Source organism: Pocillopora verrucosa, chromosome 12, assembly GCF_036669915.1.
Source record: "Pocillopora verrucosa isolate sample1 chromosome 12, ASM3666991v2, whole genome shotgun sequence".
In the NCBI taxonomy this organism is placed as follows: domain Eukaryota; kingdom Metazoa; phylum Cnidaria; class Anthozoa; order Scleractinia; family Pocilloporidae; genus Pocillopora; species Pocillopora verrucosa.
Genome location: NC_089323.1, coordinates 6,374,426 through 6,388,600, shown reverse-complemented (window position 1 = coordinate 6,388,600; position 14,175 = coordinate 6,374,426). Strand labels below are relative to the sequence as shown.

At 41.4% G+C, this 14,175-nt stretch overlaps 1 protein-coding gene across 1 annotated transcript; it reads right to left on the bottom strand.

Annotated features, from left to right (window-relative positions):
• Positions 1–12,228: 12,228 nt before the first annotated feature.
• On the bottom strand, positions 12,229–14,125 carry LOC136277120 (uncharacterized). Its single transcript, XM_066158804.1, has 2 exons — positions 13,967–14,125; positions 12,229–12,738 (listed from the first exon to the last, which is right to left on the bottom strand). Exons 1-2 carry the CDS (start codon positions 14,105–14,107, stop codon positions 12,229–12,231), a joined length of 651 nt encoding a protein of 216 aa, XP_066014901.1. The 5' UTR covers positions 14,108–14,125.
• Between the last annotated feature and the right edge of the window lie 50 nt (positions 14,126–14,175).

Genomic DNA, 14,175 nt, shown 5'->3' with positions numbered 1-14,175 from the left:
TCATCTGTATGTGCTGTGGCTTAAAGAGGGAATTCTGCTACGGAAAACCGTAGCAGAATTGTTTATTTTTTGTGTTTACCAACAACATGGTTCGTGGATCGTAGATCGCTCATGAAAAAGCTAAAACATCCATTTTGAGCGTCGCCTTCGTTTGATACCCCGCATACCGCTCGTTGTGTAGCTTTTCGCGCATGCTAAAGAAAGTATTGACCCGAACGGACTTGCGCAATAGATGACCAAATTCTCTTAGCCACGGAGCTGCGTTGCGCATGCTCAACGCGCGCTGTGAAGAAATCTCACGAAATGAGACCGTTAACAACTCGGGATTTTCTTTACATTATTTGTTCTTTAAATCGATCTTTATCTTTAACACACGAATCTTCAATGATAAATATTTTTTTTAGGGTTTATGCTAAAGATCATTAAACAAAAGGATTCGAGTTTGGACACAAACCTAACAATATTGTGAATGCCTTCGATTGTGTACAATTTGATGTAAAACACGAGACGTGAGTCAACATTAATGGCTAGATCCACAGGTAACTGACACACTCTAACGGACTGGGAAATCATCATCTCGTTACTCAACGAAGTTACCGAAAATCCGCAACATACGCCTTACCCATAATGTCAACAAGCAGCCCCTCCCCCCCCCCATTCCCCCCCGTCTCTCACTTCCTCACATAGAAAGATCAAGCTTTTTCTGTTTGTATCCGCTTCAACTTGAATCAGTACAGGAAAATTGTTTCATTTTACCTAAGTCACTTCCTGTTTTTTCTATTTCCGGGTGCTTGCTTTTCTTTTAATTTTTGTCTAAATTGCTGCGCCCTTGGTGTACGCTGTTAACTTCCCAGGGACAACTAGACCGTTCCCTGGAATGTCTACTGTTAAATTCCATTTATTTTTTTATCATTTTATCATCAATATGGACACTAGTGCCTATTCTAGGATATATCGCATTTGGACATGTTTCAAGGTCGTAAGTATACGCGGGATGAATGCGACCTTGAAACGCAAGTTTTGATAAAAAATAATTGATATTGTGCTATCAAACACCACATTTCAAGGAAAAATGATTTTTTAAAAACTTTGTTTAATAATAACAAGAAAAATACGGCAGAGAATACTATTTAATTCTATTTTTTCATTGTTTTACTTCATTTGAGTTTTTTTTCTGGGGTGGAAAACACATTACACGCTTGCAAAGTCCACAAATGTTGTGAACTATCCCATTGCAAAATTTGCCGTGGGTTATTACTTCAAGAAACGTGCTAATTGATATTTTGTATATTAAACGTGCTAATTGATTTTATCCAACAAAAGTCATAAAGCCATAAGTATAACTGACAGAATTCTTTTGGTATTCAAAGCTGGTCAGGGCATTCTGACTAAACTTGGCCGGTTTGAGACCCCGACAAAGAGGACTGGAGACTACTTACCCCTTGCATGTGATGGTTGACTCCACCTATTTTGATGAACTTGAAGCAGGCTTTTTTTCGAGCATGGCTACGCAAGTTACCTTACCTACCTGGAGCTCCCCACCTTCATGCAAACAAGCCTTTAGAGGGAAGACGGTATGACTCCTTGAACCGTGTGACGCGCCAGACAGCTGGTAACTGCGTGATCTTCGCTCCCAGGTTTTGGCATGACAGAAGTTCTTACCACGCATTTGTAGCCTGTAGGAGAAAGCAAGCCGCAAAATGTTGGTGTACTTCTCCCTAATTGGAATGTAAGGTACCATAATGATTCGATTAGCGCCCTCCTCCTAATAAGCACCCCATCTCTAATGAGAACCCCTCCTCGAATCTGTTTTGCCAATAAGTGCCCCTGTTCTAATAAGCACCCGTATTGAGTAGGCACCCTAACTCCAATAAACGCCCCTACTCTGTTTCAGTACTAGCACTTCTAGAGTGCTTGTACATTATGATCAACCGTGGTCCATCTTCCTTTAATTGCTAACGTGAAGCCTCACCACAAAAAAGTGGTCTTCATCTCAGTGTTTCTGTTACTATGTCGCTGTGAGTGCTCAGTTTCTTAAAACGAAAGGTCCTGCTCGGCTAGTCGTTCTAGCAAGGAAGGGTCCACGGGTAATAAACGATTTCTTTAGTCTTTTTGATCCCCAGTCCAATCCACATCCAAGCTTAGTTTCATATTCTGTTGATTCTCAAGAGATAAGCACCTTGTCCCTAATGAGCGCCCTGTTTCGAATAAGTGCCCTCCCTTCAACTACAAAAAGTAAATAAGTGCCCCCTGGCGCTAAACCGAATCGTAGCAGTAGTAAAAAAGCTAACTTTTATGATAAATTGTTGACTGGGAGAACTTTTTTCATGCACTAGGGTGCTCATCACTCATAGAGTAAGAGCGTCGAAATTCGTGAAAAGTATGCGAGGAATCTGGCATTAGAACCCTACCCAGACCTCTGACGGCCTTAGCCGCTCACACAGCAGTGTGAATAAGACCTTGCTCGCAGGCCAGGGTTCCAAACGAGCGCCTCTCAAAAACCGTCGACACTCATTGGTGAAGTTCTATACTTACAAATTGTTGACGTAACCACCAGCGCTCCTCTTGATCTAGGTCAGGACCGCGAGATGTGTATCAGAGGACCAACAATTATGAAAGGTTGTATTTGATTATGAGCGAACCATAGTAAGCTCCTGAAAGCTACGTATTCAAGGCCAGGTTACCCATGACTTCCCATGCCACACCTATTTTTCTGTAGCGTGAACCATCAAGGAGTGGCGCCACCAACTTTCCCTACATGCGTCTGAAAATTATCACACTAAATTCAAGTGGCGGAACACTTGATAAACTGAAAAGCTGCAAGCTCATTCGATCGCTCAGGTTTCCACCTCAGCATGAGGATCAGCTTAAAAACAGTCCGTGCTTTGACGGAGGGGGAGGGAGGGCGGAGGGAAAAATTATTTTTGCACAACAAAGTTTTATTCTTGAACTCGCCGAAAACTAGCCGTCAACTGTTGTATTTTGATCTCAAAAGCGAATTCATTTCTTGTGTATACGTTATTACGCTCTGTATACTCTTTCTGGAAAGCATACCAGTCAGTTTCACGAAGTTTGTCGCTGTGTCCTGATCGGGGTAAAAATGACTAAGACAAATGAGTGAGTTACCGATTCAATAACGAGACCTGACGAGAGTTTAGCGATCGTGAACGATTACGCCCGAAAACCTAACGAAAATTGGTTCTTTTCTGTCTCGGCAAAAGCGGTATAATTTCTCTTAGAGGAAAATCGCTATTTGTCCTCAAGCGGATGCGAGGGTCTATGGAGAGAAGAAACCAAATTTGAAGAGCTTGTCACAATAATTCGGTTTAAAACAGTTCTATACCTTTTAATCCGGCATAGAATCGGATGAATCGATTGATTTTGTAGATTACGAGGCAGTGAACGCTTATGGATCGGTTGTTGCTAAAGAGGAACACGAAAATCCTTGCGAGTATTTCGAAGAAGGTGAAAATGTTGATCCACCACGTTTTCATCCATTCATCAATTTTTTCTTAATTGAAGTTTGCCATCCTTGTTAAATAGGACCAAGGGTCATTTGAAGTTTCCCGCCCGGGGAGAGGAGCTAGCGCTCGAAAGAGTGGTCGAGGTTGTTGTCCATGCCAAGCAGCAAATAAGAATTGTGACGCAAACTGCCAGTGTCACCGACGATCCTGCCATGAAGTGACTAAACTTAAAATAATTAAACGTCCGGCAGTCCGATATTTTCCCATATTTATCTTCGAAATCCAAAAAATATTTATACGAAAATGTTCTACCTTTATTTACAATCCTCAAGCGCTTCCAGGCATCCTAAAATTTCGAACTTAATGTTTTTCGCTAACCCTGTATACAGAGCATGAAGCCATCCAAACGTTTGACACTTAAAAACTTTTCAATGACACAGCTGGACACAGTCCACAAATAACTCCATACTTCTCTCTGAAATATACCAATTTTTCGTTGGAAAATATTCTATCTTCATTTACAATCCTCAAGCGCTCCTAGAAAGTGAAAAAATTCCAACGTTACCGTTTCGCTGACCTTGTACACAGAGTGCGAAGAGATCCAAGCGTGACACTAAGAAATTTTCACCGTACACAGTCTTCGAATAACTAAACGTCCAGCAGCCTGATATTTTTCCATATTTCTTTTTGAAAAATACCAATTTCGATTGTAAATATACTATCTTCATTTAGAATCCTCAAGCGCTTCTAGAAAGTGAAAAAATTTGAACGTTGTCCTTTTCGCCGACTCTGTCCACAAAAAATAAAATTTTTCTTCGGATTCTTTCGGACAAAATTCAAAATACTGTAAGGAAACTGTAAAATGACGAACGGCGAATGTATTTACCGTAAAACAGTTTACTATATATGTCCAGGATGGCTCTTGAAAAAGACGATTTTAGAAGGTTTTCTTTGATCTGGGAATTTCGTGTTACAGGAAATTGGGTCGCAACGCGCGATGGATCAAAGTTGGACATGGGCCTTTTAACTTGAGATATTCAGACCGAGATGTAATTTAGATAGACAATTTTCAGAGCTCTAGTCATTACCCTCATAGATTTTGTTGGTCTCATGTCAACAATTATTAACCACGTATGTGGTATGCATGTGTTCGGACGCTCTACTAATGAGCCATGGGAGATTCGTGGCAGGCTATAGTGGACCTCAATGAATAAGTTTTTTGACGTGATTTTCTCTGAAAAGGAGGGAACAAGCAGCAAACACAAGGATGCAGTCCGAATTAAAAATAGCACAACTTTTTGAGTTGCTTGTAAGGCCAAAGTTAGTCAAAAGATTCATCGAGATCAAAACTTTATTCTTTAACCCTCAAGATCAAATAAGAAATTCTCCCTCATAGCCTCTTAAATCAGTTGAGAGAACTTGGCGTTCTATCGATTGAACACTTTGTCGGAAAAGCTTGTCTTTTTCCATATCCGTTTACTGGATATTATAAATGCATTGATATTGTAATGCATGAGAAATTACAGGTTTATTTTCAAGAATTGAAGCGAATGCATATGATAAATATTAAAAAAATATTGTTCATGATATTCGCGTCGCTGCAGCTCTAGCTAGAGAGGACAAGCTTGCAGGCTGACAGATCGTTAATCGCATCAAGCGTTATGTAAAACGATGCACCAACACGAGATGCAAGCGGTGTATAAACATAGGCATGCAACGCATGCAAGCGTTTTGTTTTGATGGCGGTTTAAGATGGGCCACTAAGTAACTGACGTTTGCATTTTTGCACAAGAAAAAAATAATTACATTTCAAAAGATTCCAACGAAAATATCGTTTAATGGAGAGCAGAAAAAAAGCCCTTTCAATCCATTCCAAATAAACTCAGGCACAGGTCTTTTGCGGTCTATTGTCCTTGTTGTCTAAATAATTGTAAGCAAAAATAAACTGCATTGGTGCAATACTCACTGTTGTCTCCTTCAAAGCCATTGTTTGGTCTCGTCACGCAACACGCTCTCTCTCCTCCCGTTGCGTGACGAGAGCGAACAAAGGCTACGAGGGAGGATACGCTAGCATGCGAGACCTCATTATTGGCATTTGGTCACGAGCGCTTCTTCGCCCGCGCGAACGTATAAGGTCTTCAGGAACATGAGCCAGTGAGAGGTCTGTCCGGGCTTTGGTACTGATAATTAGTGCCAGATTCCCCGCAAACCTCTCCCCGACTTGTCTTACAATGCATACTCAATCTCGGTCCCTCAGGGGTGGGCTGAGATTCACCACGCGCCTGTAACTTTAAAATAGACACATGCTGCTGATTCTAATTCTAAATTTGGCTGCTTCACTATACAAAGCAATAAAGCGTTCAGAGTTAGAGTCGAGGTAAGTACGATATTTAATTGTTAATGTGCGGATGTGTTAATGCGACCTCTGATCAATTTTCCAATTCATATTTCAGCGCCTTTATAATCAGAGCCGTTCTTGCATAGACCATTATTAAATTGATTAATATTCTTACACAACATGAATTCCTATAGAAAGACGTCGTTCTTAATAAATTCCATCTTTTTTCAAAATTTTCTTTGTATCCCTCAGATAAAGAATATCCAAAGCATTAACATCGGTACTTCTGCCGTGTTGAGTTAAATTCGTTTCATCATACCTTTCCATCAGTTGTTAACAATCAAATCGCTTGTGTGAATTTAATCAAATAGACAAGCCCAATCTGAGAGGTTTACAAATGCTAAAATGATTTACACATTACGTTTTACGCGGGGAGTCAGTTATCTTCGGCAAAACAAGTTTTAAGATTCAGAAAGCGTTTTTAGTGTTCCCAATGTAAACAATGGGTAAAATATGGCCATTCGAAATTGAAATTTTTTTCATGAATATGTTCGTCAAATGAGCAGAAATTCTTCTTTTCATAAAGTCTCTGTTTGAACCGGCTCGTCTTAACGTTTTTCAGTGTCAGTTGTAACGCAGAGTATGCACAAATCGCAAAGTATTGCTAAATTTCATATTAATTCGAGGCGGCGAAATCCAGTCTATTTGATAATTCAACCCCGTGTGCTTAATTTATGGAGAGGATGATGAGCAATTGATTATCAGGTTCCTGAACGGCCTTGTGTTGTGTACAAATCGAGCTCAATCTTTATTCTTGGAAACCGTTTTTCCCTCGCCGATTCATAAATTTTTTTATCCACCCATTTTACTTCTATTTTACAGAAGCTTTCACGTCTTTCTTACAATAGCTATTTGCATTTATCTTTGTTTTGCAGGGGAAGTCTTATTTTGGTTTCTTGCTTTTGGATTCATCAGTCATACGACTAGAATATCAAACAATACGAGCTTCTTGTATAAAAGGTTAGTAGTAAAACAATAAATTTAGAAACAATCTTTCCCGCTTTTACGAAACTGAAATGTTTTGCACTGGAAATTCAAAGCCAGAGGATTTAACCTCCAAATAATCTTAGATTTTGGCAAAGATTTGTTGCTTAAAACTTGACTTCAACTGAACATAGTCTACAAAATAAAATGATGAACTCAATTTTAGGGCTTTGACTTCCATGATCTTACTAAGTCTCCTTTGCAAATATAACAAATATCTCAGTAAATATTTTTAGGCAATGAAGCGTTGCGTCTTCTCATAAAATCTCCGTTCGGACTCGCTCTTCCGATGTTTTTTCTCTGGTCTTCATAAGTAGCTTAACGTTCTTCAGTGTCAGTTGTAAGGCAGAGTATACAAAAATCGCACAGTATTGCTAAATTTCGAACTGAATCGAGAGGGGGAAATTCAGTCTGTTTGATAATTCAACCCTGTGTGCTTAATTTATGGAGAGGATGATGAGCGATTGATTTTCAGGTTCCTAAACCGTCTCTTTTTTTTTTTCGGTACAAATCGAGCTCAACTTTATACTTGGTAACCGTTTTTCCCTCTTTTACACAAGCTTCTTGTGTAAAAGGTTAATAGTAAAACAACAAATTTAGAAACAATCTTTCCGGCTTCAAAAAACTGAAATGTTTTGCACTGGATATTCAAAGCCAGAGGATTTAACCTTCAAATTATCTTAGATTTTGGCGAAGATTTGTTGTTTTAAACCTGATTTAGTTGATCAAAGTCTGCAAAATAAAATGATGAACTCAATTTTATGACCTTAACTTCGATGATCTTATACTAAGTCTCCCTTGCAAATGTTACAAATATCACAGTAAATATTTTTGGAGAATAAATTGTGGCGTCTTCTCATAAAATCTATGTTTGGACCGGCTCTTCTAATGTTGTTTCCTTGGTCTTCATAAGTAGCTTAACGTTTTTCAGCGTCAGTTCAAACGCAGAGTATTCACAAATCGCACAGTGTAATATTTCTCCCTAGGAATTGTTATTCATGAGATGGTAATAAGGTATGGAGAATCGCTCTGGCCGGGAAAGCCCAAGCCAGGCGAAGGGGTGATGGTGAGACGGATCAATCCGACCGGGGGTGGGGTGGGTGGGAAAACGCTTCGATGCGCAGAACACAGCCCAAGGCCTCAAGTGAAGTGACAAGGAGTGATACAAAACAATCTATTATATCCAAAATCCCTAGGGACTAATTACCAATGCTAATTGAGTTAGCATAGTGTAATATTTCTCCCTAGGAATTGTTATTCATGAGATGGTAATAAGGTATGGAGAATCGCTCTGGCCTTCCCAAGCCTACACCCACACTCATATGAAATGAACAATCACACACCCTAAGAAAACAAAAACACAAAGAACTCTTTAATCCTCTTTCCAATCCTTACTTAATACATACTATATCTAATCATTAACAATAACCTATACTATAATAGTTCAAAAATTCAATAAAATAAATTCATGAAAAAGCTTGGGAGAATCCCACAAGATGATCCTGATGTTTGTAATCCTGCCCCGCTTGTAAAGGGAGATCCGCTAGTTTAGCCGCCGCGCCTGCTGGATTCACTACTTGCTTAAGTTTGATATAGTGAAGCGCCGTCTTACTAGATTTCCAGCCAATGTGGTCCATGATTTCACTGAGACTTACGCTTCGCAATGCTAAAGATACAGCCGCCCCACTGCGAAACCCATGAACTGTTAAATGACTACTAGATAACTTCCCAACTAGCGCGGAAACATAAAAACTCAATCGCGCTTGAGCCGCCGAAGACTCCAAATGACTGAAACAAACTCCGCCAGATTTTGAAATAGAGCGAAAAAGGAAACCTGGCGCAAGGTTAATACGTAACAGCTTACACACATCAAAATACATTTCCAAACCCCGGACAGGACAAATCAAAGGATTAGAACCCCGCTTAAAGGCAAACACATTTGCGTCACCTGACCTGAGAGACTTTGTCCAAACATGATTGAACAACAAACCAGAATTATCCGAGAAACGTAAAACATCAGATACTTTTACTTGTAACAAATCAGCTGCTCTATCACCAGCAAAAAATAATGCCTTAAATAAAGCCTGATCGCAGGCATACATAAAAATCTGAATTGCGCGCAAAGTCGAAGAATGCAACAAAAGGGCTCTAATGAATTCAGAGATAACCAACAAATCGTTCACTAAGATAGGCTCTGCCTGGCGTGGAGTTACACTAGCCTTTGGTTGTTCTTCTCGCACATTATTCAAATAATTCTTAACTGACCTACAAGAAGCTGGATTACCTACACCTAACAAAGACTGCCATTCTGCGCCTCGACCACTCTCTGCAAATATAGCACGCAACTTGCCAATCAGTGAATCTATAGTCCCAAATGCCAAACGTTTAGGGCACTCACAATCTAGCCCCGCATTACCTCCCCAGGTGTGACAATCCTGTCTATGAACTCGTGTCCTTCCCTTTCCATCCTTCCACACAAGGAACGCAATAACATCCGAAGGAAGCGCTGACGACAGACTTGGGGACTGACAAGTTTCCCAGAAAATTTATAAACTCCAATTCCAGAGCTGATTTCTGTTTAGAATAACGAGACGAACTACGTTGCTCATTCAACTCGCGTACTCGTTGGGTAATGCCGCCCTCATCAATATCCAATTTCTTTTGTGGTCCTTGGATTGTAGCACGTCTAACATAACCACATTTCTGACAGAAATTAAAATCCTCATCGTTCGGATGTGAGCATCGTGGGCACGCAACGCAGGGAGTGAATAACTTCGGAACTCTAAGCAATTTCTGTAGGGAACAAAAACGAAACAAACAATGAGCCCGACTCTACACCTAGAACCGAGACACGCGAAACGCCCACATAGAAAAGGGACAAGGTGTTGGACTATAACCCGACTTTGATGGGGATAGCAGAACACTCAAGTCAACCTGTGAACCAAGACAAATTTTCCCAGAACACCTTGCGTTCAATTCAACCCACCAATAGCGATGAGGAACAAACTCTGGAACCACAATAGTGAACGGGATCTTAAAACTCAAGAGAAACTTCAACAGTGGACCAATCAAAGAAAATGGCGGGAAGACATAAGGATTGGACATGGACGGAAAAACCCGCAAGTCTTGACTGAAGACATTCACACCGTTGGAGTCTGGGCTTGGAAAAGGAGTAAAATGCGGCAAGGAAAACCCATCTTTGTTCTTCATTACATTTGAGTCCAAAGACATCAAGTCAAACGAATGACCTTCAACTCCACCAAACTCTTTATCGACCCTTTCAAAAGCAGACATTGACAATTTGGAATCCACACGTGACATTGTCCTAGACGGAAAATCGGCCACATTTTCCTTAGATGGTACATAGGATAAGTTCAACTGAACATTACGAGAAGATAGAGCAAAATAAAGTCGTTTTGTAGCTGACGTTAACTGGGGGGATCTCCTACTGCCAGACCCCTGCCACGCACCTAATACTGCCATACTGTCAATAGAAGCATCAATTCGGCAATCCTTAATTCCGTCAGGAAGAGCTTTAATAGCATACAACAAAGCTAACATTTCCTTTGTAGAAATATCGAGACACAGTTCCTCTTGACTCCAATAATCTCGAAAAATCTGATCATCCGAAGGTGAATGAACTGCACAACCCCACCCATAACCGGACGCATCGGTAGAAATCGCAATACGCACATGCTTCTCGTCTCTCCACGGAAGAGTGTCCTTCCAGTCGTCAAGGTAACGCCGATGCAAAATTTCCTCCCTCAAAGCGTCGGTCATAGACACTTGCCCATCATCCAAGCCAGAAGCGATCGCTCTACTCATTTCTCTAATGAACAATTTCGCGGCTGGAACAGCCAAAGAGAAAGATATGCATTTCCCCTGAAATCGTTCTAAAGTTTTGATCCAAACAGTTTTCTTGCAGGCAAAAATTTTCTCCCTAATTAAGGCCCAGGACTCAATCTTACGGCGCGGCACCAAAAACGATTGTCGAACGGAATCCACGATCAGACCCAAATACCCCAGGGATGTGACCGGCACAAGAACCGACTTCTTGATACCAATGGTATAACCGAGATCAACCAACACAGAAAGGACAACAAATATGGCACCTGTAGCTGCCAGCAACCTGAACTGCAAAGATCTGTCCGCTGGTAAAATGGACCAAGACCCAGTCGGTCGCAAAAGCTCTCCATTTAAGCGATCGTCTATATAGAGAGTACAAGGAATCCCTTGAGCTCTCAAGAAACCTGTGGCGGCCAGACCAATGGTATGATAAACATAAGGGGAGATTTTCCATCCGAACGGAAGAGTCGTACAAACAAACCACAGGCCACCAAAACTAAACCCAAAGTATGATTGCGAGGACTCTGTCAACATCACGTGATCATACCCGGACTTGTCGTCGCACTTGGTCATGAACGATCCGGGGTAAACATACCTAGCCACTTCACTCAGTTTATCCAGGGAAAACGGCATATCTTTCATCCAAAGGTTTAGAAACCTCGCGTCAATACAAAGTCGAGGCTTCGTAGGTTCAATCGTGAGTGGCAACACAAGATGGGGGGGATCATCGACACCCACTACCCCCCAGACTCTAACAGCGCCGGTTAAAACACGATTCCGAATCTCCTTGGATATAAATTCCGTAAAATTTTTACAGTTTACATGATTCGGGAAAATCTTCTTAGGTGGAACAGTAGACGAATATTTAGCTCTCTTGAAAACTCCCGCAAAAGGTCTTGAAAAACTTAAGATGTCGACTTTATTTCTAATCCAATCTAGAATACAGTTCCTCAACGGATGACCCTCAAGTACCAGCTCCCAGGCGGCTGAATTACGGTGAAGACCACCTGCCACAAAGGAATCCGGATCCCTTAAATGTAAAGTCCCCAGATCCGGAACCTTACCAGATGAGATAACACTTTCCCAACACGCAGCCGCACCCCCCTGAACGGGAACCCCAGTCATATCCACCTATAGGGTCTCGTTTCTTGGTTTAATTGCCGTTGTCTGTAGTTGAAATTCCGTAAGAACGTAAAAGTTATCCACAGCAGCTTCACGCTTAGTACCACCCAAAATCTAAGGAAAAGAGGGCAAAAAGAGAGATCACCTATGGGAAGACCAGGGGTTCCCGATCAGGAGGGAGCAGCCTCAATTCGCCTGAAAACAGGTCGTCTGGTGGTCACCATATGTGATGAACCAGCAGGAGCTACTCTACCCCGATCCAAAACTTACAAGAGTGAATTAAAATTGAAACAACAACAGACACCGATTGACACAATGAAAAGGGAGCCTTTAATGCCGAGGAACACACGGCATAAATACTTGAAACTGATCAAAAAACATTGGGAAAACGCCTTAATCCTGTCAATACATTCATTATTTTTGAGGTGCCTCAACTCCTTGATTATAAAGGCGAGGCCTCTTAGGCTGTGGACGCGAGGAACAGAACCTCTGATAATGCCCATATAGGCCACACTGAAAACACTGGACTTGTGATCTATCCCTGCCTCTCCCCCTTGGCATGAAACGATTTGCACCAACTCCAGGCACTCGCAACGCTTTATCTACGGCAGCAATCCGCTTGAGTACCACTTCATCCTCCTTATCTCCTAAGAGGGCTTCAAGATAGCGCTTAAATTGCATGTTTGAGGCCCACATTTTATTTTGCATTGCTGTTAGCACTGCAGAATAAAATCCAGCTTTCGCGTGTTTTGTTTCCTTGGCCACAATCTTCAGATTCACTAGGTAATCAATTGCCTGGTCCTTCTGGAACAACGGAGAACGTATTAGGTGCTGTAAATCCTCCAACACTGATTCAACAGATTTCTTTTGGGAATCTTCCAACTTCTTAAGTCTCTCTAAGACACGAGCAAGATCACCCTCCTCCTATATAACGGAATTCAAAAGGCAAGATAAAAAATCACTGATCCATTCATTGCCTTTCTTTTCATTACTTAATCTCATAACTGATCAAGCACAGTATAATACAGGCTGAAAAAGAACAACACCGATTAGATTACAAGTTATGAAATATTACATTACATTAAGTTAGATTAAATTAAATAAAAATTAAATTAAATTATCAAAACCTCAAACTTCCAGCAATAACGATGAACGCTCCTAGCCTCACAGGCCAAAAAATATTTTAAAAACACACAACGGCAGAGCAGTCTTTCGTTTTTTTTTTTTTACATACCGTACAACTAAAAGCTACTACACGTAAGCTTGCACAAGCAAATGAACGGCGACTGATGCTCAGGCATCACAGTCCAACGAAGCAAAGCACGGCAACAGAACTTTCTACATCAGCAAGCAATTTCTTAAACGAGGGGCTACAAAGTAAAATTCAAGCCACAAAAACAATAAAGGCTAAAGGAGAGAAAAAAAAAATTTATTATTGCGCGCCAGCATCACACTACCACAACCGAAGGTGAACATAAAGCATTTCATTCCAAAAAGCAAAACACCGAAACTATTTTCGACCCCCGAAGCACCAAAAAAAAAAAAATTTTAAATGACAGTGCAGACAAAGAAACTTTCACGACCTTGCAAGCAAAGAAAAAACTCACGGCCTCGCAGGCAAAGAAAAAACTTTAACAGCCCCGCAGACAAAGCAACTTTCACGGCTACGAAGACAAAGAAAATTTCTCGGCCTCCTAAGCAAAGGAAACTTCCACGGCCCCGCAGGCAAATAAATCCAAACGGCCTCTCAGGCAAAAGAAAAAAAAAACTTCCTACACGGCCCCACAGGGGACGAAAACTTTAACGGCCTCGCAGGCAAAGGAAAACTTTCTGCACAGCCCCGCAGGCAAAGAAACTTTCACGGCCACGCAGACAAAGAAAACTTCACAACCCCGCAGGCAAAGAAAACTTTCACAGCCCCGCAGGCAAAGAAAACTCTCACGGCCTCGCAGGCAAAGAAAAAACTTTCACGGCCCCGCAGGCAAAGAAAACTTTCACGGCCCCGCAGGCAAAGAAAAAACTTTCACGGCCCCGCAGGCCTGACACAATTTCACATCTACAGAAAGTAAACCAAATCTAAACTCTACCGATAAAAATTAGCCACTGAAATATAATCAACCACATGGTATCCGAAACAGAAAAAGATGCATACCTCTTGATTCTGAGCTTGTTGTGCCAAAGGTTGGTCCTGAGCTTGCTGCGCCACGGCAGGTTCGCCTTGAGCAGGTTGAGGATTTTGAACAACTTGAGCTATCGCTCTACCGGCAACGGCTTGGGGAACTTGTTCCGCCATGTCGGATTGATCCGTCGAAAAAAGTTATAGAACGCTTCAAGCAGTACACAGCCCAAGGCCTCAAGTGA